Source organism: Chelonia mydas, chromosome 2 (assembly GCF_015237465.2).
Source record: "Chelonia mydas isolate rCheMyd1 chromosome 2, rCheMyd1.pri.v2, whole genome shotgun sequence".
In the NCBI taxonomy this organism is placed as follows: Eukaryota; Metazoa; Chordata; order Testudines; family Cheloniidae; genus Chelonia; species Chelonia mydas.
Genome location: NC_057850.1, coordinates 88699937 through 88725564, shown reverse-complemented (window position 1 = coordinate 88725564; position 25628 = coordinate 88699937). Strand labels below are relative to the sequence as shown.

General features: G+C 42.3%; 1 protein-coding gene across 9 annotated transcripts; it reads left to right on the top strand.

Moving 5' to 3' along the window:
- Nucleotides 1–11208: 11208 nt before the first annotated feature.
- On the top strand, nucleotides 11209–25290 carry LOC122464502 (centrosomal protein of 290 kDa-like). Of its 9 annotated transcripts, XM_043539897.1 has the most exons (8): nucleotides 11389–11417; nucleotides 12017–12078; nucleotides 15097–15236; nucleotides 16283–16369; nucleotides 19066–19156; nucleotides 20058–20247; nucleotides 21401–21498; nucleotides 24360–25290. In XM_043539897.1, exons 3-8 carry the CDS (start codon nucleotides 15211–15213, stop codon nucleotides 24504–24506), a joined length of 639 nt encoding a protein of 212 aa, XP_043395832.1. In that variant the 5' UTR covers nucleotides 11389–11417; nucleotides 12017–12078; nucleotides 15097–15210; the 3' UTR covers nucleotides 24507–25290. The 9 variants fall into 9 exon arrangements, with proteins under 9 accessions (XP_043395825.1, XP_043395826.1, XP_043395833.1 ...); XM_043539890.1 differs by lacking the exon at nucleotides 12017–12078 and having other exon boundaries at nucleotides 11209–11417; XM_043539891.1 differs by lacking the exon at nucleotides 12017–12078 and having other exon boundaries at nucleotides 11269–11417; nucleotides 20058–20211.
- Nucleotides 25291–25628: the final 338 nt, after the last annotated feature.

The window sequence follows — 25628 nt, the reverse complement described above, 5'->3', positions numbered from 1 at the left end:
ATTCTATTATAAATACATGTCTTTCATAATAAATCCTCAGCAAATATGTTAGAATCAGTCATGTATTTAGTATAAAAATCTTATTAGATATACAGTTAGCTTTAGTAGGATTTCTACTATATTGTACATGCAAAGCTATTTAAAACAACCTTTCTGTGGCTTTACCACGTCCCCAGGTATTTGCTCCCTAGACAAAGTGGATAATGTATGTATTAGACAATCAACACTCCCTAAATATTTTGCTGCACTAGGCAGCTGTCAGTTCTGCCTATATAGTTTGACTATTGTGAAAGAGATACCCTTTCACATTAAGGATTATATACTTATATACTGGCTAATAAATCAGAAATAAAGGACAGATACTGAGTGGTAGACAGCCATTATTTTAGCTGTTTAGCAAATGCTCATGTTTTAGGCTGTAATATAACATTAACCACCCTATAGAAGAAAGGGGAATTATTCTGGAAAATTAGGAGATGTAAGCAAGGGGAATAGAGAGAAAAGAAGATGGCTCAGCCATTATGTCCAAGAATTTTTCAGTATTGAAGAATTAAACTGTGTGTATAGTAACAAATATATGGCTATGTAGATTTCTGAGTTGTCATGGTTGTACAACATAGTCCGCCGGAACTTCCCAATGACAAGAGGAACAGAACTAAAAACCTACTGGTCCAATAACTCAGGCCTCTACCACATAAACTAAAAGAAAATCTCTGTAAGCTAAAAACATGAGAGGACCTATGACACAAGGATGAGTAGTTCAGATACCATCTAGTAGAGGGCAGTGGCGCACACTAATACACACTCATAAGATAGCCAGTTCATTACAATATTTACACTGTCAAGCAAGAAGTTCAAATAAAATATTCTGGAATTTTTTGCTTTAGATGTCAAAATAAGGCCTTTCCAAATTACTTCTTTTGAAGGACTCAATAGCTCAAGAAATTGCTAATGAGACGTAGAGACTTTGCCTCTAGTTATCAGTCCCGTCTAGCTGATCGTGAACAAAAGTTATTACTATCAAATATCTGTTCAGCAGCTAAAATGAAAAGAGTTGGTAGTTCCAGACCACATCCTAGAAGAAAGGTGTTGGTAATCTCATCAAAGATGGCCACAGGGTTGAATGAGCACAGAGAAGGAATCATACTAATATGTTTTTTGGAAAAGAGTTGTGGAAATTTTCATTGTCATTCTGTACCTGTTCTGTGGTTAAAGGGCTTCATTTTCCAGGATTGTCAATTTGACGACCTTTCAGAAACATTGATTTCAGTTGGAATAGAAATGACTACAAAAATGCCTGAGTCGTGAGCATATTTGAATTTTAAAAACATATTTGTAAATCACTAAACTTAGGCCTGGTCTGTACTACAAAGTTAGGTCGGCTTAACTACATCGCTCAGGGCTCTGAAAAATTGCACGCCCTGTGTCATGTAATTAAGCTGACCTAAGTCGTGGTGTAGACACCACAAGGTCAATGGAAAAATTCTTCTATTGACCTAGCTACCACCTCTTGGAGAGGTGGATTTACTAAAGTGACTGAAGAGCTCCTTCCATCTCTATAGTGTCTACGCTACAGTGGTGCAACTGCAGCACTTCAGTTGCGCTGCTGTCGTGTTTCTGGTGTAGACATACCCTTAGTCTTTTTATAATTGGGGCCAATTCAGATATTTCTTGGGGGAAGGAAGGGAATTCTAGTCTCTGCTGCCCTCCCTTCAAGGACCCTATTCTGGTCCTCGCTCATCTCCCACCCCTTTCTCCTGCTGGAAATCCAGCTCTCCCTTGGCTGGGGAGTCTCCCATGACCCATCTCACAGTGCATGAGCCGGTGCTGCCAGGAGTTGATCAACAGACTCCCCTGTGCTCTTCCGTACTGGAACAGTCTCCTCGTGAGCTAGGTCACAACACCATTTGGCTCAGCTTTCCCTCCACCTGGATGGAGGGGTGACCAGGCCTAATTTGGGTGGCATTGCAACCCCATGCAAAACTGAATGTCTGAAGTTAAACTCCTAAATCCATATTTAGGTGGCTAAATAAGTGACCTCATTTTCAAAAGTGCTGAGCACCCAGCAATTCCTTTTGAGTAAGTAATAAAGATGGATCTTTTGATTCCCAGTTCTGTCCTCAATCCTTTAAACCATTTATATTAGTATGTACAGATTTCTGGAACAGGATGGTCTGTGAATACAAGCCTTTGTCAAGTTTCTTTAATCATCTTGAATGATCTGTTTTTCTTTCATTACTATCTCTACATGTTATATGAACATATCACTGGTCCAGCAAGAGTGAACCTACTGTAGTTGAATATGATTATTCCACCTCTAAACCTTGTCTATGTAGGCATCGCATTTTCATGCTATGTTTCCACAGGCCACATCCCCATTTGTGCTGTCTGAGCCTGTTTTGCAGATCTTTTGCATGGAACCAGTTTTCTATTGCAATTAAATGTGGCATCATACTGAGCAGGAGGATTTGGTAACAAGAAGTAGCATTTGAGGCTGGATTTGTAGCAAGTTGCTTTGTCTTTCTTCACTCCACACTCACTCCTTGTTCTTAGAAATGAAAATACTGACATTCATGATTAATTAGTTTTACAAATCTTTACACACATTCTTTTAAATTCAAAGTGTCAGATCCTCAGTCAAAGTGGACATAGAGCTGCACTAAAACAGGAGCTGGAAACTCCTCTTGCATGAAGGAATCTCTGGCTGGCGTAGTGCCATGGTAATGTAAGGGGCAGGAAGAGTGTGGCTGGAGCACCTTGTTTTCTGATGATCTTGAACAGAATGGCCACTAAGAAGTATTATTGCAATGGCAACATAAGTTTAAACAGTCCTAAGACTCCTTAGACTTATGCATGAACAAGCCCACAATTGCCATCAGGTTTTGGGAGATGCAAAGGTGGCTTAAAGTCACTTTGCTCCTTGGCTTGGTTTCTGTGCTGAACACAGCTTCACTGGACCCGAGGTTCTGGCCCTAATTCTGTTTCTACACTGAGACAGACTGGATAAGAATATTTACCAGCAGTATTTAATAAAGACAGGTTACACCAGGGCTGGGAAAACTTTTTGGCCTGAGGGCCAAATCTGGGAATAGAAATTGTATGCCGGGCCAGGAATGCTCACGAAATTGAGGTTGGGTGCGGGATGGGGAGAGGGCTCTGGTTGGGCGTGCGGGCTTTGGGGTGGGGCTAGGGATGAGAAGTTTGAGGTACAGGAGGTGCTCTGGCCTGGGATCGAGGGGTTTGGAGAACGGGAAGGAGATCAGGGCTGGGGCAGGTGGTTGGGGCATGGGGACAGCCTCAGGTGTGCAGGCTCTGAGCGGTGCTTACCTCAAGTGGCTCCCGGAAGCATTGGCATGTCCCTTTTCTGGCTCCTATGCAGAGGTGTGGCCAGGCAGCTCTGCATGCTGCCCCATCCGCAGGCACCGCCCCTACAGCTCCCATTGGAGTGCCAGAGGGGGCCATTGGAGCACGTAGGAGTGAGAGCAGGGCCGAGCCGCATGGTGCGGCCCCCGAGCCAGCGCCCCGGCTGAAGCGGGGCAAGCCCCAGACCCAGCTCCTCAGCAGGAGCTCACAGGCCAGCTTAAAACGACTCGCAGGCCGGATGCAGCCCGCAGGCCGTAGTTTGCCCAATCCTGGGTTACACTTTGGCAAATAATAAGCAAATCTACAAAGATAGGGGGCTTCATGTTTTGAGAAGATACTTAAAGCAGGATTAAGATGGCTGCCTTTTTTTACAGGTGATTTATGAAAGAAGATTTTTGTAGTTACTTAATTGACTGGCAACAGCAAAACAATACATTGGATCTTTCCTTCTATAATTCAGCAGTTATCTGTTTATTACTCTTATACAAATCAGAACATTTCCTTCCTTGCTGCTCAGATCTGCTGCTGTGAAAATCTAGTAAGTGGATTCAGAAGTATCCTGAGAACAATTTTGGAAAATCCTGGACACTTGATGAAATCTGGTTTATGGGAAAGGGGGAAAATGCTCTTCACAAGAATTTTTAGGAGCTTTAGGGATAAGTCATCTCCAGAAGGGAGGATTTGGTAGCATTCAGAAAGTGGGTAACTCCATCAGAGGCAGGAAAATTATCGTACTACTCCCTTCAATTTGGTGGTAGAATTTTAACAAAAGGCTCTTATAAGCCCTGGGGAGCCCCTCCAGCACACTGAATTGCAAAGATTTTAGGTATGTAGTGTAGTTGTAGCTTTGTTGGTCCCAGGATTTTAGAGAGACAAAGTGGGTGAGGTAATATCTTTTATCAAACCAACTTCTGTTTCTGTTTTGAGGTGGCTTGAAAGTTGGTCTCTTTCATCAACAGAAGTTGGTCCGATAAAAGATATTACCTCACCCACCTTGTCTCTGTAAATAGAAGTATCAGTTGAATAAGCCATCATTTTTTGCAAATTCACACTGGCCGTGCAGCTGTTCAACTCATGCTGCACATTAAAAACAAACAAACAAAAAACTAGAAGCTAATCAGTTACTGTAAATAGTATTTTAAGAACCCCACAAATATTCTGTAGAAGTTGTAATATCTACAGACAAATAGCAAAACTTCCTACCATTTTCCTCAGGAAATTTTCACTGGCTCTTTATTATTATTCTGCTGATTACACTGAGTTTATCCAAATGTGTCTTAAGGCCCAATCCTGCAAGGGGTAAGGCACTACCTATGATGAGGTCCTGAGTGCCCTCAACTTCCATTTATTTCAGTGTGTATTGAAAGTGCTCTCCACCTTGCTGGATCAGGCCCTTAACCAACCTTTCATAATGTCTAAGATCTTTCATAACTTCTAATCTTTCATAACTCCTAAATGCTGGCCAATTCCTCTCACATTACTCTCATCGTCTACACACATGACTCTTATTTAAGCGTGTCAACACAAAATAGTTTCATTTTGACTGGATCTGAAATACTGCTGTTTTATCGGGTAGTTCATTATTTGTGTGAATGCTCATCATCTTAGATTAGTTGCTCTTACAGGTCACTCTTCCTCGAGAGTCACATAAGGGTCGTGCAGCTTCTTTCTTTTAGAAAATGAACGTCTGGTGAAATGAAAACGTGTAACTCCTGACCTAAGTAGAAAAGAGACTGTAATTGTAGTTGTAACTGTGACTGTGATCTCTCTCTCTCTTCCAGGAAGTAAAGCCTTAATTGATAATAGTTGTCATTCAATTAGACGTGGTATTCTTTGTTTCCTGTTCTAACCAGTTGTGCAGCATTAATCAATGCCAATGTTCTCTATGCCATCTGAAGTGGACTATCATAGCCCACTCAGTTGTACAGTACAGAAAGGAGGGTCACCCAAAGGTGAAACTGCTATAACTGAAATTGATTTAATTACTCCTCAGCCACCAATTTGTCATGTCCCTGTTTCACAGCAACTGTATACTGCAACAGATTTTACTGCATTGGTGCAGTTATCACAGAGAGAAGCCAACGTCCAATATCCCTTCAGAAATCAGCATGAAATATATGGGAATCATCATGTAAAATTCCCTGTCACTTCACAGGTTTAATGGATGATCTCTTAATGGGAAACTAAATGGGAAAGCAAACTACTAAAAGCAGGACTATTAATCCCTCAGTGCAAAAGAGCACTTCCCTAGCATCACAGCTAGTGACTTTCTCCATTGTTATTAAATAGGGTGACCAGACAGCAAGTGTGAAAAATCGGGACAGGGGGTGCGGGGTAATAGGAGCCTACATAAGAAAAAGACCCCAAAATCAGGACTGTCCCTATATAATCAGGAAATCTGGTCACCCTATTATTAAAGCACTTTAGGGTAATCCCTTACAGATGCTCTTTTATCTACCATGGGATTAGTCATATGAAAATTTTCGTTACTTTTTCTAGCCATTGTTACTAAAGCTTTGATGAGTGTATTGTTCTTATTAGAGATGAGGTTTGTAACTGGGGTGCTTGCAGTTGAGAGCACTGTTCCCACTAAGCTGTGCACATGTGTGCAGGCGCATGCAGATCTTAAACCCGGTGCACACGGTGAAATGCCGCATGCACAAAAATTTGCACAAAAGAAATTTTTTGCGCACACAGCCTGTCAAAAATTAGAGGGAACGTTGTTTGAGAGATGTTCTGGATAATAAGGCTTTTAACATGCAACCAACTGTGTTAAAATGCTCACTTGAAATTACAATGATAGTTTTTAATACCTTATAAAAAGAATGTTTAGGGCCAGATTTTGGCTTTTCCTGTTGGGTGTGGAAGAGGAAGAGGTAAATTACAAGGAGACTTGCTTGACTACCACACCTCTAGAGGAATTGTGGAGATATCAACAAAAGTCCCATTGTTTATACTCCCTGCTCACAAGCAAAGAGGTATTCATAGCCCAACCAGTGGCTCTTCGCTTACTTCTACACTAAAGTTACACTAACTGGAGTGCATGCGTACACCCTCCGCTTAAAGGGTGTTCACTTCCCCAGCGCTCACAGATATATTCTGATAGCCTCTGCAGGCTGACAGAATTCTCCAGGGAACTACTCCTGGTGCAGTGTTCTCCATTCTCTCCCTAATGCTGCAAATTAGTCACAATCTAGTCTTAAACATTTAGGGCAGAATTCTGCTCTCAGATCTATTCTGGGAGCTCCTCGTATATATAGAGAGATCAGAATATTGGATTCAAGATCTGCCAGGCAGCCCTGATGGCAGAATTGTACCCTTCACTATTTTCTACCCCAGACAAAAAAAAAATATAAAATTAACCCTGCTATAGGAGTGGAAGAGCAGCCTCTACCCTGGGAAAAGGCACGGGGAGTTTGCCCCAGGGCAGTCTGCAAAGCAGGCAGCTGGAAACACTGGGACTCCAGCAGCAGGGAAGGAGAAGCAGTCCCACGTAGCAGGGGAGGGGGGAGGGCGGAGGGCGGGGGAGCCTCAGCCCACAGCCAGCTGCCCTGCTGCTCCCTCCCCCCATGCTGCATGGACACTCAAGTGAGTGCTGCCACCAGGGTGAGCTGCTGCCTCCTTGCTGCTTGGCCTCCTGGCGAGAGATGGCCAAAGTCCTCTCCCAGAGTCTGCAGCAGCCACTCTGGATGGGTCCCTTCGGAACATTTAACTGTTGCTAAATGTTGCTGAAATCTGTGTGTGGGGAGGCATATGACCCCATGTGCCCCCACCCACGCGTCACCTAATAATGTGGAGTATCTCGTGGGAGCCAAAGAAAATCATAAATCAAATTGGCTCTCTATTCCTGGTGACCCCTAATCTTGGTAATGTAGCTCAGATGTACTTCCCCAATGTGGCTGCCTGATACCTCTTTAAAGGGAGGTTTCCCTCTGTAGAAAGGCTCTGTGGACCAGGTAATTCAGCCTCAGACTGGGAATGTATTATCTTCCCCAGGTAATCTCTGTGGGTCTTGGGGGAACAGTTCAGTTTAAACACACTTTATTAGCTTTGATTAAAAAAAAATCAAACTTATTTAACTACAAAGAGAGAGATTTCAAGTGAATACTAGGTATTAAAGTCAGAAATGAATACAAGAGAAATAATGATAAAACGCTTTCTAGTAGCTAAATCTTAAGCTAGACTTGGTGCAAGGTAGTATCCTTACCACAGGTTCTCAGCAACAGTGCTGACCAAATTTTCAGGTCAGGAACTCCCCCAAAGTCAAAGACCTATTTCCTTTGTCTTCTTAGGTGGGTGAGAGAGAAATTGGGAGAGAAGTCTTGGAGTGTTTTTTGCCCCTTCCTATAGTCTAGTAACCCTTTCAAATGCATTTTCCTGAGGGTTGTCCCTAGATAAAGTTCCTTCCAGCTGTGAGCACTGAGACATGGAGTCTCCTGGTGAAAGAGGTTAGATGTGGCTGTTTCCTAAAATGCAGATCCATCTGTTCCTACCCCCCTTCATTGCCAAAGAACGGCCACTTGACAGGTGATTGGCAATTAACTTTGATGACACCTGACTAGAGGCATCAGTTTGTCCTTTGTCTTTGACAAACCAATTTACCCACTCCCCAGACTTGTCCAGTAAACATATTGTAGTCATAATTTCAGCTTATGTTCAGAACTCTTAATATGCATTTCATACAAACATTACACAAGAATACTGATATGTTACTATTAGTTTTTAAATGAGACCTCACAAGGCATATTTTACACAAAGATTATTGTTACAACAGTGTGTAGGGTGTGAATGCAGGGGTGCTTTTGGTCACGCCAGTGTTTATTCTTCTTCCTCCGTCTGTCTCAAATTGCTCTGCCATGCCAGCTATGCAGAATTGAACAACGATATGTAGTTCAGTGGGTAGAACTTTAGACTAGGAATTCTGGTTCTCCTCCTGGCTTTGTCATTTACTTGCTATATGACATGGGCAAGTCACTCAACTCCCCTGTGCTTCAGTTTCCCATCTATAAAATGGGAATGGTACCTATCTCTGTAAAACGTTTGAGATCTCTGGGTCTAAAAAGCTCTATATAAGTGTTAAATTATTAAAAAGTCTCATTATAAATTATTATGGAGCTGGGGAATAGGGAATGTGTCCAGAAGGAGTTAAGGAAGGGCTGGAGATCTTCAAACTTTTCATTTGGTGAACCACCTGGGACAGATCCTTTCATGGGCCATCTTCTCTCATACCCCTTATACGTCTGGTTGTTCCTTCTGCATGTTGTTCAGTGGGATCCTCTTCCTTCTCTCTTCCACTTTTAATGGGAGTTCCAGAGAAGTCCATCCTTTACCCCTTTCTCTTACCCTTCTGCAGAAGAACCTAAGTGGCTTATGAGCATAAGTCTTACCAAGTTGTTTAAATGCCCTTGAAAATACCACCCCTTTTGCCTCTAGAGGCCCTTATCTTCTCCTATGGCTTTAACTACTAGATTTAGGAACAATCAATAAACACTCATTGTTTCATGTTCTCTGTGTATATAAATCTCCCCACTGTATTTTCCACTGAATGCATCCGATGAAGTGAGCTGTAGCTCACGAAAGCTTATGCTCAAATAAATTTGTTAGTCTCTAAGGTGCCACAAGTACTCCTTTTATTTTTGCGGATACAGACTAAGACGTCTGCTACTCTGAAACCAATCAATAAACAGAGACATTTCCAGATTTCAGGGAAACACAGTGTCCTGCTCATACTGTCTATAATGGGATAGAGAAATACCTGAGAGATACCTCTTGTCTGACTTTTCCCCACTGCAGTGCTTCCCACCAAGGCTTCCATTTGCCATTTGAAAAATGGGTATCCAGATCAAAATGAAGTCAAATATTTTTACATCAAATTTGTAAAATATGATCACAATTATAAAAGGGCATATGGAAAATAACATGTGCCCTCTTTAAGTGAACTGAACCAGTGACTGGTGTCAAGAAGTGTCTTCTTTGAAGACTGCACAGGGGTTCTTGCTTTATTCAGCATCAGTTTGTCATGGTAGTACAGTGATTCCCTGAGATGCCATGGTAACAGGGCAATGTAATGGGCCATGAGAGTGATTCCTGGAGGGTTGTGTGGCTGATCCTGAGGATGAGGGAAACAAGGGAGACCTCACAAGGAGAGGGTGAGTGGCAACTACCATGGGCCTTACTAAAAGGCCACAGTTTGTGTGTGCATGTGCTTGTGTGCAATATTGCCAACCGCAAATATTCAGTGCGCACATGTGCGCTTGTGTGCAAGTCAACCCCATTCATTGTGTGCATGTGCTTTTGTGTGCAATACTGTCAATCCCAACTATTCAATATGTGTGCATGTGCACATGCGCACGTGCGTGTGCAATATTGCCAGCCCTAAGCATTACATGTGCGTGCATGCATGCTCGTGTGCCCATGTACTTGTGTGCAATATTGCCAACCCCATTCGTGTGCGCATGTGCACTTGTGTGCAAGTCAAACCCAAGCATTCAGTTGTCCATGTGCTTGCGTAAAATACTGTCAACCCCAAGTATTCAGTATGTGTGTGTATGTGAACATGCTTATGTGCAATATTGTCAACCCCAAGCATTCAATGTATTTGTGTATATGTGCAAAATTGTCAGCCCCAAATATTCAAAAACCATGAGTGAGTTTAAAAAATAAATCATGACTGTCTAAAAAATAAAGAGACTTTTAAAAAGTAATACATTTTGGGTTGTTATTTGTCTTCTAGTTTTGGTGCCTTTAGAGTGAACTCATTTCACATTTTTCAGCTTTTCTCCCCAAGCCTGATAGCTAGACGCTCCCTTTTCAAAAAGGTGGAGTATGTGATGTGATCAGTACAGGAGGATTCCAGCAGGCAGGGCTTTAAAGGACACAGCAAATATTGCAAGAAGACCAGCAATCAAATCAGAAGCCTTGGCCTGTACGGGCTCATAGCGCACCGTCACATGGACTGTGCCATAGAACCACTTAGATCAGCGTTTTTCAAAGTTCAGGTCGTGACATGTAAGGCACTGGGTCACCCTGGTCAGCACTGCCAACCGGAACGTTAAAAGTCCCATCGGCGGTGCTGCCCAGCTAAGGCAGGCTAGTGCCTATCTTTTCTGACACTGCGCTACGCCCCAGAAGTGGGCACCAGCGGGTCCAGCTTCTAGGCGGGGGGGCCATGGGGCTCCATGCCCTGCCCCGAGCACCAGCTCCACACTCTGCCCAATGGGCGCTGGGAGGCGATGCCTGCGGGCGAGAGTTGCGTTGTTGTGCGCCTCCACCTAGGAGCCTGACCTGCTGCCAGCCACTTCAGGCGCACTGCCGGGCCAGGACAGGTGGGAAGCCGGCCCCTGCACCCCCGCTGTGCTGCTGACCGGGAGCCGCTGGAGGTAAGTCTGAGCCTTAACCCTGCACCCCAATCCCCTGCCCCAGCCCTGAGCCCCCCCAACCCAGAACCCCCTCCCACACCCCAACCCTCTGCCCCAGCCCTGAGCCCCTCCCACACCCCTCATCCCCAGCTCCATTGGGTCGCGGGCATCAACAATTTTCTTCAGCTGGGTCCGCAGGAAAAAAAAAAAGTTTGAAAAGCACTAGCGTCGATGGCTCGCCAGCCTGAGTCACTGTGGGACCCGCGAGAGGAACGAGCCCCGCCCCTTTGCCTCCGTCTCCAGGCAACCCCGGAGGGGGCCTGAAGCAGCGCAGTCCCGGGTTAATTGCATCACCCACAGCCTGAGGTCGCGTCCATCCAAGTACTTAGGTGTCCGTAACCTGCCTGTCTCGAGCTGGGAAAGGCGGCCGCGACGGTGGCATCGCCTCCGCCTCTTAAGCCTCATTCAGTATTGAAACACTTGCGCCCCCGGTCCCTGCGCGCCCCGGGTGCTGCACACACGGAGGGAAAACGGGCAGGCAGCGAGCAGGGCACGCGGCCAGAGGGCCGTTGGAAAGAGAGGACGCGAATCGCGGGGGGGGAGAGATTCCTTTAGTCCCCGCCCCTTGGGCATGCGCAGCGGGTGGCCTCGCCTCCGGGGCCCATGGAGCTGCCCGCCGTCCACAAGTGCCTGCAAGTGAGCGAGCCGCGGAGGCCTGAGAGAGGGGCGCGGAGGCACCGCGGGGGCGGGCGGTTCCCGGATCCAGCGCCTCAGCGGGGGGCGGGGCTCTCCCGCCTGGGACAGGTGGAGCTGGCGGAGGCCCCGCCCCTCAGTGGCCACTGCAGGGGCCCCGCTTCCCCAGCCACCAGCCCCGCGTCCGTGGGGTGGGAAATGGCCTCACATGCCGAAGAGAGACGAGGAAGGGCGGGGGCGGGGGCGGGGGGTTCGGTGTCGGTTCCGTTTGCTCCCTTCCCGCGCTGGGCAGCGCTCTGTGGACTGGCACTTTCCCTGTCCGCCTCCCACCCGCCCTGGGGCTCAGCTACTTCGCAACCCCCATCGGGGACTTCCGCGCCGCGCCGGGGGTGAAAAGCACTGTCCAGCTTGGGGCGGGGGGGGAATGTGATTGTAAACCACAAACACTGGCGGGGGGGCTTAGAGGCAGGGGTATTTTCGTACTAGTTTTATCTGCCCCTTCCCTCGGTGAACCAGATTGCAAATTGGTAGTGTTATTCTTTACAGTTGTTGTACAGTATGCACGACTGTTAGCTGCATTTCCCAGAACACGAAAAATCTAGGTATCCGCTTAAGGACCAAGTCCATCCAGTCATTTTACTCACATAAACCCTGATTCATCAAGGTACTGAAACACATGCCTAACTTCGTTTTAGAGTTCAGTGAGATTATTTCCAGACTAAAGTTAGAATGGTAAATTTTTGCAAAATCAGGCTCTTAATTCCAATCATGCAATTGGCTCCATGGGGTCAGCTTCCATGGATATGAATAGGACCAGGCCCTTAGTTTGTAACTACCTTCAGGATAAAAGGAGATGAACACATTAATTGCTCACTGTGACCACTTGGTATTTAAATGGTTAAGCTATTTATGTTGTTTTCATTGTGTTTATTTAGCTCTTGAATGTTTCCAACATCTTCAATTGCTCTCTTGCTGATTTAAAAGATGATGTGTATGCTGAGGTTATTTATAATATCTGAACATAAACTTCTTAAGGTCTAGTTACCATTTGGATTTACAATATCCTAATTCTTGTAAAAAACCACCTGCATTTGAAGTGTACTTTTTTATTATTAAAACTTATAATAAACTTATGATCCTGATCCTGCAAGCACTTATGGAATCCTTAACTTTACTTGCTTGAGTAATCCAATTGACTTCAGTGGAACTACTTATGGGTAAAGATAATCAAAAGCGTAAGTGTTTACAGAAACAAGCCTAATCATATTAGAATAGTTGGCTGGGGAACAGTACTGCAGAAAAGGATCTTGGGGTTACAGTGGATCACAAATGGAAAATGAGTCAATAGTGTGATGCTGTTGCAAAAAATGGCAAATGTCATTCCGGGACATACTAACAGGAGTGCCATGTATAAGTCATAGCAGGTAATTCTTCTTCTCTGTAACAGGACTGCCATGTGTAAGATGGCAGGTAATTGTTCTGCTCTGCTTGACATTGATAAGGCCTTAGCTAGAGTACTATGTCCATATTGGGATACCACATTTTAAAAAAGGTGTGAACAAATTGGAGAGTGTCCAGAGGGGAGCAAAAAAATAAGAGGCTTAGAAAATATGAGAGTGAAAGAACTGGGCATGTTTGTTTTAGAGAAGAGAAGACTGAGGGCATGGACATGAGAGTCTTCAAATGTGTAAAACCAGGGGTTCTCAAACTGGGGGTTGGGACCCCTCAGGGGATCGCGAGCTGTCAGCTTCCACCCCGAACCCTGCTTTGCATCCAGCATTTATAACTGTGTTAAATATTTTAAAAGTGTTTTTTAATTTATAAGGGGGGAGGGCGCACTCAGAGGATTGCTATTTGAAAGGGGTCACCAGTACAAAAGTTTGAGAATCACTGTGTAAAAAAAAAAATAAAGACGATGGTGATCAATTGGTCTCCACGTCCACTGAGTGTAGGAAACGAAGCAATAATTTTAGTTTGTAGTAAGGGAGATTTGGGTTAGATATTAGAAAGTATTTTCTAACTATAAAGATAGTTAAGTAGTGGAGTAAGCTACTTAAAGAGGTGAAAATAATATAAATATATAAAGTGCCTTTCATCCAAAGCTATTTATATACTAAGAGCTTCAATGGGACTAATCATGTATAAAGATAAACACAAGTGTGTCTGCAGATTTGGGGCCTGTGTTTCGAAGTACAGGTGAGTCGCATCATATGCGCATTTAACTTACGCAAATTCAACTATATGCGCTCCGCAAAAAAACCCCAAAAAACAAGATACCTGTAAGTAGTGCGGGCGATTCCGCCCACAATTCCACACGATGAGCATATGCCCCGGAGTGAGCGTGAGATGGGAGACGTGAATCTCAGTCAGTCTCAGTTCCCGCATGCCTCTCATAGTGTGAGCATATTGCTGTGCTGAGCGTGATTCTAGTGTTTAAAGATACTGTACGTATTTTTCGTACAACATGGCCCCTAAACGCAAGCCAACTACTTCATCTGGTGCTCAACCGAAGAAACCGCGATCTGTTCCAATGCTGGAGGAAAAACTGGCTGTGTGAGAGACGGTATGTCGGTTTCCAACGTGGCGCATAAATGTGACTGCAACAAATCTAGCATCCGTGCCAGCAAGATGAGAGAGAGAGAATTCGTCAAGCTGTGGCATCCAGTGCTCCAATAACTGCTAAGGTGACGAGCTAGGTGCGTGATAAGACTTTAGTGAAGACTGAAAAGGCATTAAATTTATGGCTGGAAGACATGAACTGTGCCTATTAATGGCTCTTAGCCTCTGTGCGCTGTTCAAACCTCCCGCCGAAGAGGGACAGCCTTCTGATGAGAAGGAATTCAAAGCCAGCCAAGGTTGGCTTAACAGTTTTAGTAACCGCTTCAACCTCAAAAACGTGTAGACTACTGGTGAAGCTGCATCTGCCAATGAAAAGGCAGCAAAAGCCTACCCCGAAAAATTAAAGAAAATCATAGAAGAAAAGGGCTGTCTTCCGGAACAAGTTTTTAATGCTGACGAGACTGGGCTTTTCTGGAAAAAAAATGCCCACTTCAAAATCAGAAGTGGATAGTCCAGCGCAGCAGTTCCCAAACTTCATTGCATCATGAGCCCCCTTCTGACAACAAAAATTACGGTCCAGGAGGGGGACTGAAGCTTGAGTCCCCCCCAGGAGGGGGACCGAAGCTTGAGCCCACCCCAGTCCTGCCGCTCAGGCTGTGAGGGTCCCCAAAGCTGAAGCCCAAGGGCTTTGGCCCTGGGCAGTGGGACTCAGGCTTTGGCTTCGGCCCTAACAAGTTTAACACCAGCCTTTGGGGTCCCGACCCACAGTTTGAGAACCTCTGGCAACAGTACACATACCTTCTCCCTCCTCTCTGTGTATAGAAACATATATTTTACACTTGATGCACTGACAAAATAGAAGCATTTGGTACTGATTCACTAAACTGTATAGAGGATATTATCTCTCTTGTGCATATCCTAAAGAAGGTGTGTTCGGGTACATTCTCCATAAAAAAAATTAAGCCAATGGCTTTCTGAAGTATCTTTTTTTATGCATCTGAGTGACCCAGGATAAACATACTGGGGTTTATAAAAATGAATGTTAGTCAGAAATGTTAGGAATCCATATTAATATAGCATTTGAAAATTTCATTTGGTAAAATGTTTTTCTCTTACTTTCCAGCTCAGTGATGAAAACGAACAGCTACTTAAGAAGTTGAAAAGGCTGCGTAGAAAAAATCAACAGCTAGAAAATGATTTGGCTCAGATCCAGGAAAAACTGCATCTGGAGCAGTTAATGCATGACTGTGTCACAAGCAGAGAGTAAGAATTATTATTTCCCTGGATTAAAGTCTTGATTTGAGACACCTGTATACAGAGGTGACATTGCCATGCAGAACTTGGGTACTTGTCCCCTGATGGCATCTTTTTAGATCAGAGGTTCTCAACCTACCCACCCCGCCCGCTATAAAAACTCCACGGACCAGCTGTGTTTTTGCAAATAAAAGCCAGGGCCAGCTTTAGGGGGTAGCAAGCGGAGCAATTGCCCCTGGGCCCCATGCTACAGGGGGCCCTGCAAAGCTAAGTTGCTCAGGATTCAGCTGTAGCCCTGGGTGGCTGGACTTGGAGCCCCAGGCTTCAGCATCATGTGGTGGGGCTTTGGCTTTCTGCCCTGGGCCCCAGCACATCTAATGCAGGCCCTGCTTGGCAGACCCCCTGAAACCTGCTTGCAGCCCCCAAGGGGGCCCCGGACCCCTGGTTGAGTACCACTGTTTTAGATGAGCCATTAAACATAATTTGTTCTGCTTATCTTTGTTGGCTGTCCGTGCAAGGAAAAAAGGAGATGATAAAAGTCTTGGGGCACTGCTCAAAAAAGAGTAGAGGGCAATCCTGGTGCTCTGGACAAAATTCACACTGTCAGTGCAACAGCAAGTTGTAATATCTGTCTGTATGTGGCTGCTGCATTTGCTTACTCAGTGTGCAACCAATATCCAACTTAGTGTAAAGTGCTCTAGGATATTTTGATGGTAAATAAACCATCAGTGAGTGTAATGTGCAATACTTTAAGTATTAGTGTTATTTAAAACATCTGGAAGTGAAGATTTGATTTTTTTTTTTTTTTTAAGTTTTGGTGGTTTGAAAAGTAGCTAGATAGCATTCCATGTATCTCTGTGTGCAGTATTTTCAGTAGGACTTTCCATACAGAGTGAAAAACATGAGAAGTGTAAACTTGTATTTTGAGGTCAAAAGAAAAAATGTCTTCATTTATCCTTTCTACTTTAAAATGTCCCATCACAGTTCTGAAATCTGTTTGCATTGTTGAGTGGGAGAGAGACCATCCTTAAGCTGTTGTATTTATGTCAATTAAGTGTTCAGGTTCAAACAGAATCCCACTTATGGCACAAGGGAGCTGGCAGTCACAACAAGGAAATGAAAGTAACAAGCGAAAGTGCCAGGTAAGTTCTTCTGGGGACTTGCTTATTTACAAGGTTAACGAAGCATGTCTTCTCTCACTGGAACTAGCATCCTTTAAGAGTCTTATATGGTGATTCACTTCTCTTGGGTAGAATATGGAGTATGTTATTCATGAGAAATGTCATATGGGTATGTGAGATGTTGCTTGGAAGTAACTTTCAGTGTGTTTGAGGGCATTCAAATTCCCACATTATGCTATAGAAATGAAAATTCATTTTAAGTGTTGAGAAAGGAAATGCTTTGACAATGCTTCAGACAATGAAAGTAGAGAAAAATATTTAAGGAATGAGTAGAAATTTTCTCCACAACTCTCTCTCTTAGGGAAAATAGAAGGAAGTGTGGAAGCTTAGGGAAAAATGGAAAGAAGTTGGGAAGCTTGTGGAAAGGAGAAAGATAAATTACATAATTTGAGGTTAGGAATCTAGAAGTATTAAATGTAAGTCATTTGTTGGACAGTGCACTGTCCAATATAAAACCACAGCAGTTAAATCATCTGATTGCTCTCGTCTGTTACTGTTTGAACAAGAAGTAATTTCTTTTGCATTGGGGTTTGTGAATTATTGCTGAATGTAAACTCTCATAACTGGCTTGTGATGTGAAGGGTACAGTTTTAGGTCAGCTCTCAGAAGGAGCATTAAGGCTATCATCATGCAATTTGTAGTGCATACAGGGTCTGCTTTGCTTGCATGGTGCCCTGTTAAGTTCATTGGGACTCCATATAGGTGTAGCAGTCCATTCATGCTCCTATCAGTTGCAGGATTGGAGTCTTACATTTTATTTGTCAAGGTTTTGGATCAAATTAAAGATTTGAATACATATTTTGTAGGACAATAGTTATTGGGAAGTCACCAAGAATTTGCCTAAGTGGTAGGAATTCTCCTATCTTTGCTAATATCAAATGTTCATAATTAAAAATCCCTTTCACTGAAGTCTGAATTATATACAGTAGTTCCATTGACAAGAAGGAGGGAGACAGAGCCAATATCTTGATAAATGGTTTGCTTTCTCAGCACTTAAAATGAATCTGATTTTTACTGTGTTTTTAGCCCATCGCTATTTTCTCTATAATAATTAATGAGTATCCTTATTCAGGAGATAGTTGTAATGCAGGTGTGGTAATGTTTGTCCTCCTGTCATTTTATTGCACTGTTAAAACTTGTTAGGTGAAATAGGATACAACACATTTATGCAGTTATATTTGACTTTATCGGCGAAATGTAAAAAAAATAAAATCTTGTACATCCTGAATATTTCTCACTCTCCCTTTTCTAACTTTGTGTTTCTGTGAAGGTTAATAAAATAAGTTTAAAATGCCAATCATTCAATATAAGCACTCTATGTTTCATGAGACCGAGAAATAAATTTATCCATAACAAACCTTCAAAGAGTTTGTGTGTACAGCTTTATAGAAAACTGAGGTTTTATCATAGTGTCTGTTTCAGAAAGCACAGGGTTCTTCATATAGCCAGTTGCATTTTGTTCTCAGTAAGAGCCCAATCCAATACCCATTGAAGTCAGTGACCTTTGAGTCAGGCTTGAATAGTCCAATCCTTAATCCATGAAGTCATTGGGTCTACTCATATGAGTAAGCGTTGCAGGTATGAACCATACATTACTGTTCTTTGTTGATGTCTAGCATACACCTTTTTGTGAATCTATTTTGGATTTATTTCATAAGAATGTTGGTATTTGAATGTACGTATTTCTTATACAAATAACTTGGGTTATTGCCTAAGATTATGCTCTGTTTCTAGTAGTTAATGAACATATTCATGGTGTAATAGGAGAAACATCCATGCATATTCGCTAGTTCAGTGGTTTTCAAACTTTTTTTCTGGGGACCCAGTTGAAGAAAATTGTTGATGCCTGTGACCCAACAGAGCTGGGAATGAGGGGTTTAGAGTGTGGGAGGGGCTCAGGGCTGGGCAGAGGGTTGGGGTGCGGGGCTGAGGGCTGCGGGGTGGGTTCAGGAAGTTCAGGGTGTGGGAGGGGGCTGGGGCAGGGGGTTGGGTTGCGGGAGGGGATTCTGGGTTTGGGGGGACTCAGGGCTGGGGAAGGAGGGTGGGGTTCAGGAGGGGGTCTGGGCTGGGGATGAGGAGTTTGGGGTGCAGGAAGGGGTTCCCTGGAAGCGGCCAGCAGCAGGTCTGGCTCCTAGGCGGAGGTGCGCAAGCAGCTCCATGCGACCCTCGCCCGCAGGCACCAGGGAGTGTGGCCGGCAACGGGAGTGTGGAGCTGGTGCTTTGGCGGTGGCAGCGCACGGAGCCCTGTGGCCTCCCTGCCTAGAAGTCGGACTGCTGCTGGCCACTTCCGGGGCACAGTGCAATGTCGGAAAAGGTAGGCACTAGCCTGCCTTAGCTGAGCAACACTGCTAATGGGACTTTTAACTTCCCAGTCGGCGGTGCTGAGCAAAGCAAGCCTCACATGCCGCAACCCAGTACTGGGTCGCAACCCACAGATTGAAAAAGACTGCACTAGTTAATCTATGGACCTGATTTATGTAGACTCAGAGATATGAAATATAACTACAATCCAAAGGGTTTCCGTATAACTAACACATTACCAAATGTGAGCCGTTTTTTCTTTTTTCTTTTTTTTTTTTTAGGATTCTAGTATGAAGGAATAAAATGGTAGTTTGCATGCTATAATCATCAGTTCACACACTTTTTTCTGTTATCAGAATACTTCAGATGTATAATAACCTGCAGAAACGTTATGACAGAGAAATCAAAACAAACCAGGAACAAAGTGAAACAATTAAAAATCTCACTGTAAGTAGTGACTGTTCAGTTTATTTCAAATAATTTAATGTGACATTTAAGGGTAAGTTTTGAGCTTTCCTAATATTTGTATAAATGGTCATGAATATTTCTCTTTTCATTTTTTTTTTTCTTTTTCATTTTCTCTCTTTTCCTTGAGTTCACAGGTGAATGGTCTTTGACTTTGAGAGTAAATTTTGTCACTGATCTTTGGTCCATGACTTCAATGTTGATTGCCTTTAGGCTATTTTTGTAGATATTTGTAAGAACTGGCTCAATCTAACTGGAGTTAGTGTTCATTATATTGGGATAAACACCATTTTTGCTATTGCTAGAAAACAGAGTTGCATAATTGTTACACAGTTTAAAAACTTCATAATAATATTTCATAGTGAAACAACAAAAGAGATTTTAAAAATCCAGTTACGTAAAAATACAACAATTTTCCTTATCTAGTTGCTATTTTAGTATTTACTTTTAAAAAATGTGGGACATGCTGTATCTGGCAGTATTATGTAATGTTGCAAACTAACATTTCCCATACATTTAAGTGCCTCTTCAGATTTATGCAGTCTGATTAATCATTTTTCAAAATAGAGTGTCATGGTTGTTGTGTGGCTGATATCAGTAGGTTCAGATCAGGACCAGTGTAAAATGTTTCAATTTTTTTGTGGGAGAAGGGTTGGTATTTCTTATTTGTATATATATATTTATAACAGATTTTTGAAAAAAATGGGTGTTTGCAGGATTTGCTCTTATCCTTCATGCTTTTGCTGGTAAGTTCTGTTCTAAATTAGATATTGAGAGCTTTGAATTGGGGCTCAAGAGATACTGCATTTCTAATCACATAAAGCTGAGATTGATTTTTTTTTGTACACTTCTGCTTTACATTTTCTAATTTTTTTGAACATAGATTAAAATTCATGAGCTAGAGCATCAACTTCAAGGACAAAAGCAAAGAATTGAGCAGCTGGAATGTAAAAAGGTCTCCCAGAAGGACAACGCTGTTTCTGGAGTAAGGACTCCGACAGCAGAGAGAGAAGTAACATTATCTCACAGATGCATATGTAAGAAGAAGGGAGCCTGTTCTTGCAAATATTTAGGTAATAGATATGTGTGGCAGTTTACAAAACAAACATTGACTCCCTGCTCTGGTGCTTTTATACATGTTGTGTCTCATCAAAGAGGATGCATTTCATCCTAACGCATAGGGCTCACTCAAGGCCATGTGCTTCACTTAGCCCTTATTGTAGTATCTGAAGTGCTATTAATCTTTGAAAAGTTGCTGTCTGAAAATGGCCCCATCTGATCAATAGATCTACATTTGTGTGCATTTAGTCTCATATTTTTGTATTTTAGTGATGAAAAGCGTTTGCTGCTTTTTACTTTTGCTTAGACCTATAAAGCCAATTTAGCCTTGGGAAAGGAGCTGTAGTCTGTATCTTCTCTATCAACATTATTTGCTATGTTATAGTCAGCTGTACCTGTACGAACTCGTTTGAGGCAGTCTTGTTGCACAGGTATTCGGCATCATACTCTAGACTTCAGAATCTTAATTTTTGGTGATGTTGTATGAGGGAGAACCTAGCCAGATCTAACCCTCCATCTCCCCTCCTCACCCCCCCCCCCCCCTTTTTTTTTTTACTGTAAACTTGGCACCTTTGTTATGGAAGCTAAGAGACAAACCTAGACCCTGCACAGTATAATTTTCATAGGGTCACTTTTCTAGAATAGAGCAGAGTGGAACAGGATTGTATCTAGCTAATGGAGGAAACCCGCAGGGTTCTATATATTTTATATATAGAATGCCCAAACTACTGTGACATCAAGGTTTTTATTCAAAGCCAAGAACTCACTGCAATTCTAAAGAAAATTCTTATCAGTAATAGATGGCATGACGTCATAGCTCAGAAGATCACATCTGACCATCCAAGTCAAGGAGAGAGGAGAGGAGTCAAATCGTGTGAGAGTAGAGTTTCTGATTGTTGGATAGAATGCTAGCAAAGCAAAAATCTCAGAATAGGCTTTTATAAAAATTGACATAAAAACTATCCCACTGGCAGATCCTGTGATCTCGTAGTTGTTGGAAATGCGTAGGATCAAATTTTTAAAGGAGAATTTCCCACCCCCCCTTAAAATATGAGCTGTAATTTGCATAACAATAACACCAAACTCTGGATATAGTATAATATGATTGATAGACATGTGAGAAGTTAATTGTAATGATTAAAATATGAATTTTTAATTTGAATGTAGCGCTATTGCTGCTTGAGATTCAAAAGCTGAAGAAAAAAAATGAGAAGCTGTCTAGAGAAAGGAGAATGCAAAGAAATGAATTACCTGGATTAGACAAGGTAACTTGTTTTTAGGGTAAATTTCATAATGGACAAATTTATAAAACTAACTTCCTAGTGTGTATTATCCATAGATGAAGTGCTTGCTGTTGTACATATTGACTCAAATATGTGTTTGCTTTAAAAAAGGAATACAGATTAACAGTTCTTTGGTTTAATTTCCTCCATACACACTTGTTCAGGAAGAGGAGTAATTGGAATTCAGCTGAACTTTTGTTTTTAACTGCTTGATTCTCTTGTGAACACGCTTTTATCTTGGGCCACTACTGTCTCTAGTCTTCCACCTTGAGGTTATTTGCTCCATGTTACAGAGACACTGACTGAAGTGTAAATCGATTGACTTAGTTCTGCCCAACAGATAGATAATTGCATTGAGAACAAAAACAAATTTCCCAAACTAAGTATCCACTGCTGCTCTGTAATATTTGTGAGCGGAGGATTATTCTTCCATAGAGTTAGTTACTCCTAGGGCAAGACTTTTCACTCTTCTTTGCTGGGCTGTTAAAAGTGACATTTGGACCAGGGGAGGAGGGAGTTAGTGGGAAGTGCTGGTAGTTCTTGAAATGAGATGGTAAGAGTTGGAGGTCTAATCTTACTGTTCAGCTGAGTTATTTGAATATCCAGATGAAAGTTTTCTTCATTTTTAGCAGCAAATTTCCTTTCAGCTGTTTCTAGATTTTCGTGTTTGCATAAAGCTAATTATTTCAGCTTGGTCCTTTTGTTTGGAGGACAAACATTAATCCATTCACTCTTGGATCTGTAGCACATGCTGGCATCATTGACATTCAAGTGATTTGGGAACTTCAGTCCAGTTAGGTGCTTTTGAAAATTTTAAGCTTGGTGTGTAGAGAGTAATCCTAATAATTGTATAGTCATGAGTGTTTGTTGAAGAATACATTCAGATACTGACATAACTTGTCACTTGTTTTCAGTACTAATTTAGTATTTCCTCTTGAAGGAAGTACTGCCTTGTCCTGTTATTCTCATCGGCTCCAACAGGTTTTCAGCTGGGTAGTACTTACAGATCCAGCAGGAAGTGGTGGTGTTGATTTATTGTGTGTGACTGTTTTCTAAGAATTGTTATGAATCAATTTGGCCCAGCCTGATGTTTTATTTAGGAGGTAGAGATGAGAGATCTATCTGAGGATCTAATTATTTGTCACTAAGGTTGTTATTACTGATATACTAGTAGCTGAAAGCCTGTGATATCACACAGGTGTGGCAGTCGGGCCACATACTCCGCAGTCTATGCAGCCTGTCTCATACAACCAATACAACTGTTGCATGCAAATTAACTATAGAGGAAGGGCGGTGATTGGTTGAGTTACCTCTGATATCACAATGGTCTAGGACTTGTGGCTTGGCATATATACATACCTGCTGTACCTACACACCACACAGATGTAATTCATAAAATTAAAGTGGCTGAGAACTTAAAAATTGAACAGTAAAACAGGGAATCTTAGTGATGATTGAATCTGTTGATATTCTGAACAAAAAGAGCTCTCAGCCATGCTTGTAGCTGTTTCTGTCTCCTCACACTGACTCAACAGACATTGTAGGCTTCCGAGTGACATACAGAGTAACAATTGTAGAATTTTATTATACAGATGACTACAAGATGTGTGTAGCAGGTTACAAAACCAACATTGACTCCCTTCTCCAAAGCACTTAGTCAAAGTAAAAACAAGAGAAAAAAACAGTAGAATCTGGAGGCATCTTTATCATGTCGTCTCTTTTGAAAGCAGTAGATTCTGTGTCACCGTTCGGGCTAGAATTCTGGGTGATTACATTCTGTCTACTATTGCTATACTTCCTCTGTAAGTGATTTGGATATGCTGTTTTTTTACTGTCCTAAACTCTGGAAGATTGCCTGTGCAAGTCATTACCTTGATTCCTCCATTTCTGAAATCCTTATCCATACCTTAATCTCCTCTCTCCTTGACTATTGCAGTTCCAGTCTTTACGGACTCACTCCTAACTCTCAGCTCTCCAGACTCCATGATGTGTGGAATTCTGCTGTCTGGCTTTTGCAAATACAGGGAAATGTAACTACATTTCCATTATCAGACACCTCTTTTGGCACCTGATTCACTTTGAGATTCCTTTGAAACCCCTTTGTTTTTTAAAATTGTCACTGATTTGTTCCCTGTGTCTTTGTGGACTTCGCTTTCTCTCTTGAATCCATCCTACTATCTCTGTCCACACCACTGGGTTTGTGTGACTACCTTTCCTTTCCATTTAGAACTTCCTTTTTGTCTTTCTGCAACATTGACTCTTCTCTCCTTTGCTTCTCTCTTAATTTCTCTTGCTGCTATCATATTTTTTATTTTACTTTTTATTATTTGTCTGTAAAATATTTTGAAACTGTTTGTATGAAAGATGCTATATATATAAAAGTTGTAAGCTGTTGTGCAGTGTTGCAGTTAGCCACCACATCTCAATTGAGATGTGGTTGCAGCCTCAGTGGTGACCAAAGTGATTCCTATGTGTATAACTTGAAGAGTACTCTGAGGGTACATCTACATGGCCCACAGCAGCGACTGCCAGAGCCTGAGTTGATAAACTTGATGTCGCTCTACTGCACTAAAAATGGCTGTGTTGATGTTCCGGCTCAGGCTCTGAAGCCCACCTCCCTCACCAGAGCCTGAGCTCTGTCCCAAGCTGCAATGTGCAGCTGTTTTTAGCATGTTAGTGGAAGTTTGAGTCTATCGACTAGGGCTGTGAGACTCGCTGTGTCTGTACCCTGAGAAGTAGGCTGAAGCAGGGGAAAATTTTGAGGTATGACTATAACCTTCCAATGTCTAATGGGAAATGTAACTTTAGAAAAAAATAGATGAATACTGAATTTTCTTTTTTAGGAATTTTTCGACGAGGTAGAAGATTTAAAGTATGCTCTACAAGAATCAATAAAACTGAATAATCAGTATGAAAAGTGCTTGAAACACATAAGTTCAACATATGGACTTGCTTTTGCCACACCTTTTGTAACTAGTAATAGAAATTAAACATTCCATTTAGATTTTTCATGTTGAATTCTCTCCCCAAAATACAGATCAACCTGGTTACCAGGTTAGCACTTCATTTTCCACAATAAAATCATGACTTTCTTGACTCTAACATGCAATTTTACAGTGTTATGTATCTTTTACTTGACCGTGTGCCTTTGTTATATAGTTTTTGAATAAACTGTCCTTTTATAATTTTGTTTTAGAAATTCAGTGGTTCTGCTTCATTTGTTTAAAATGGATGTTGCAGGAATAAATAATGTGCATTTTTTATAATCTTTGTATTTAAATTTGACTAATTGTCCAGCTTTGGCATTTTATTATGATAGGCTTCATGGGCTTAGTCTTCAATTGTGGTAGAAGACAGATCAATGCAGCTGAGGAGGGGCATTGCAAAGGTGGTTTTAAGGTGCTGTGCAGTCAGATCATTTGGGTGCAGGGGAGCAGGAAACAACCTGCCCCACTCTCCAGGGTGGGAATTGCTACAGTAGTTCTTTGCTACTTGAGCTTCATTCCAAGCAGGCAAAATCTCTGGAGGATTAGTGGCCTGGCTTTAGGGTTGCTTTGTGCTAGCAGTTTGATATAAAGCTGCCCTAACACAGCCTAGGATCTGGCCTATTATTTGTAAATTCATTGAGGACCCAGTAACCACAAATTCCTAGTTTGAAATGGTCCAATGAAAATTTTACCCAGATGTTCCTAACTACTGTCTTATTCTATGTGTTTGTTTACTCTTTGCATGGCATTTTTTTCCTTATTAAATAAAACATCAACTTTCTGTTCATCAACTGGCTGGTTTCTCAAGAGTGTTGTACAGAGAGACTCTTGGACAGATTTGAGGGAGGAGAAGGTAGTGGCTTTACATATCAGTTTTGGGAAGGTTCTCCTCCATATAAAGGGCAGCATGGAAGAAGGTGTAGAGATGTTATAGTAAAATTCTCTATTTTTCCCAATTTTTAGGGTATCCCATATGAATATTTTACCATTGTAAAAATATACAGCGAGGAATAAACATGGTCATCTGCGATTTGCAAAGTCTGCTGAATAATGCAGAAATCTTCATTATAATACATTGGCTCTGCCTGAGCTATTTAAAAAGAGTCAAGAAGGCGAAAACCTTGC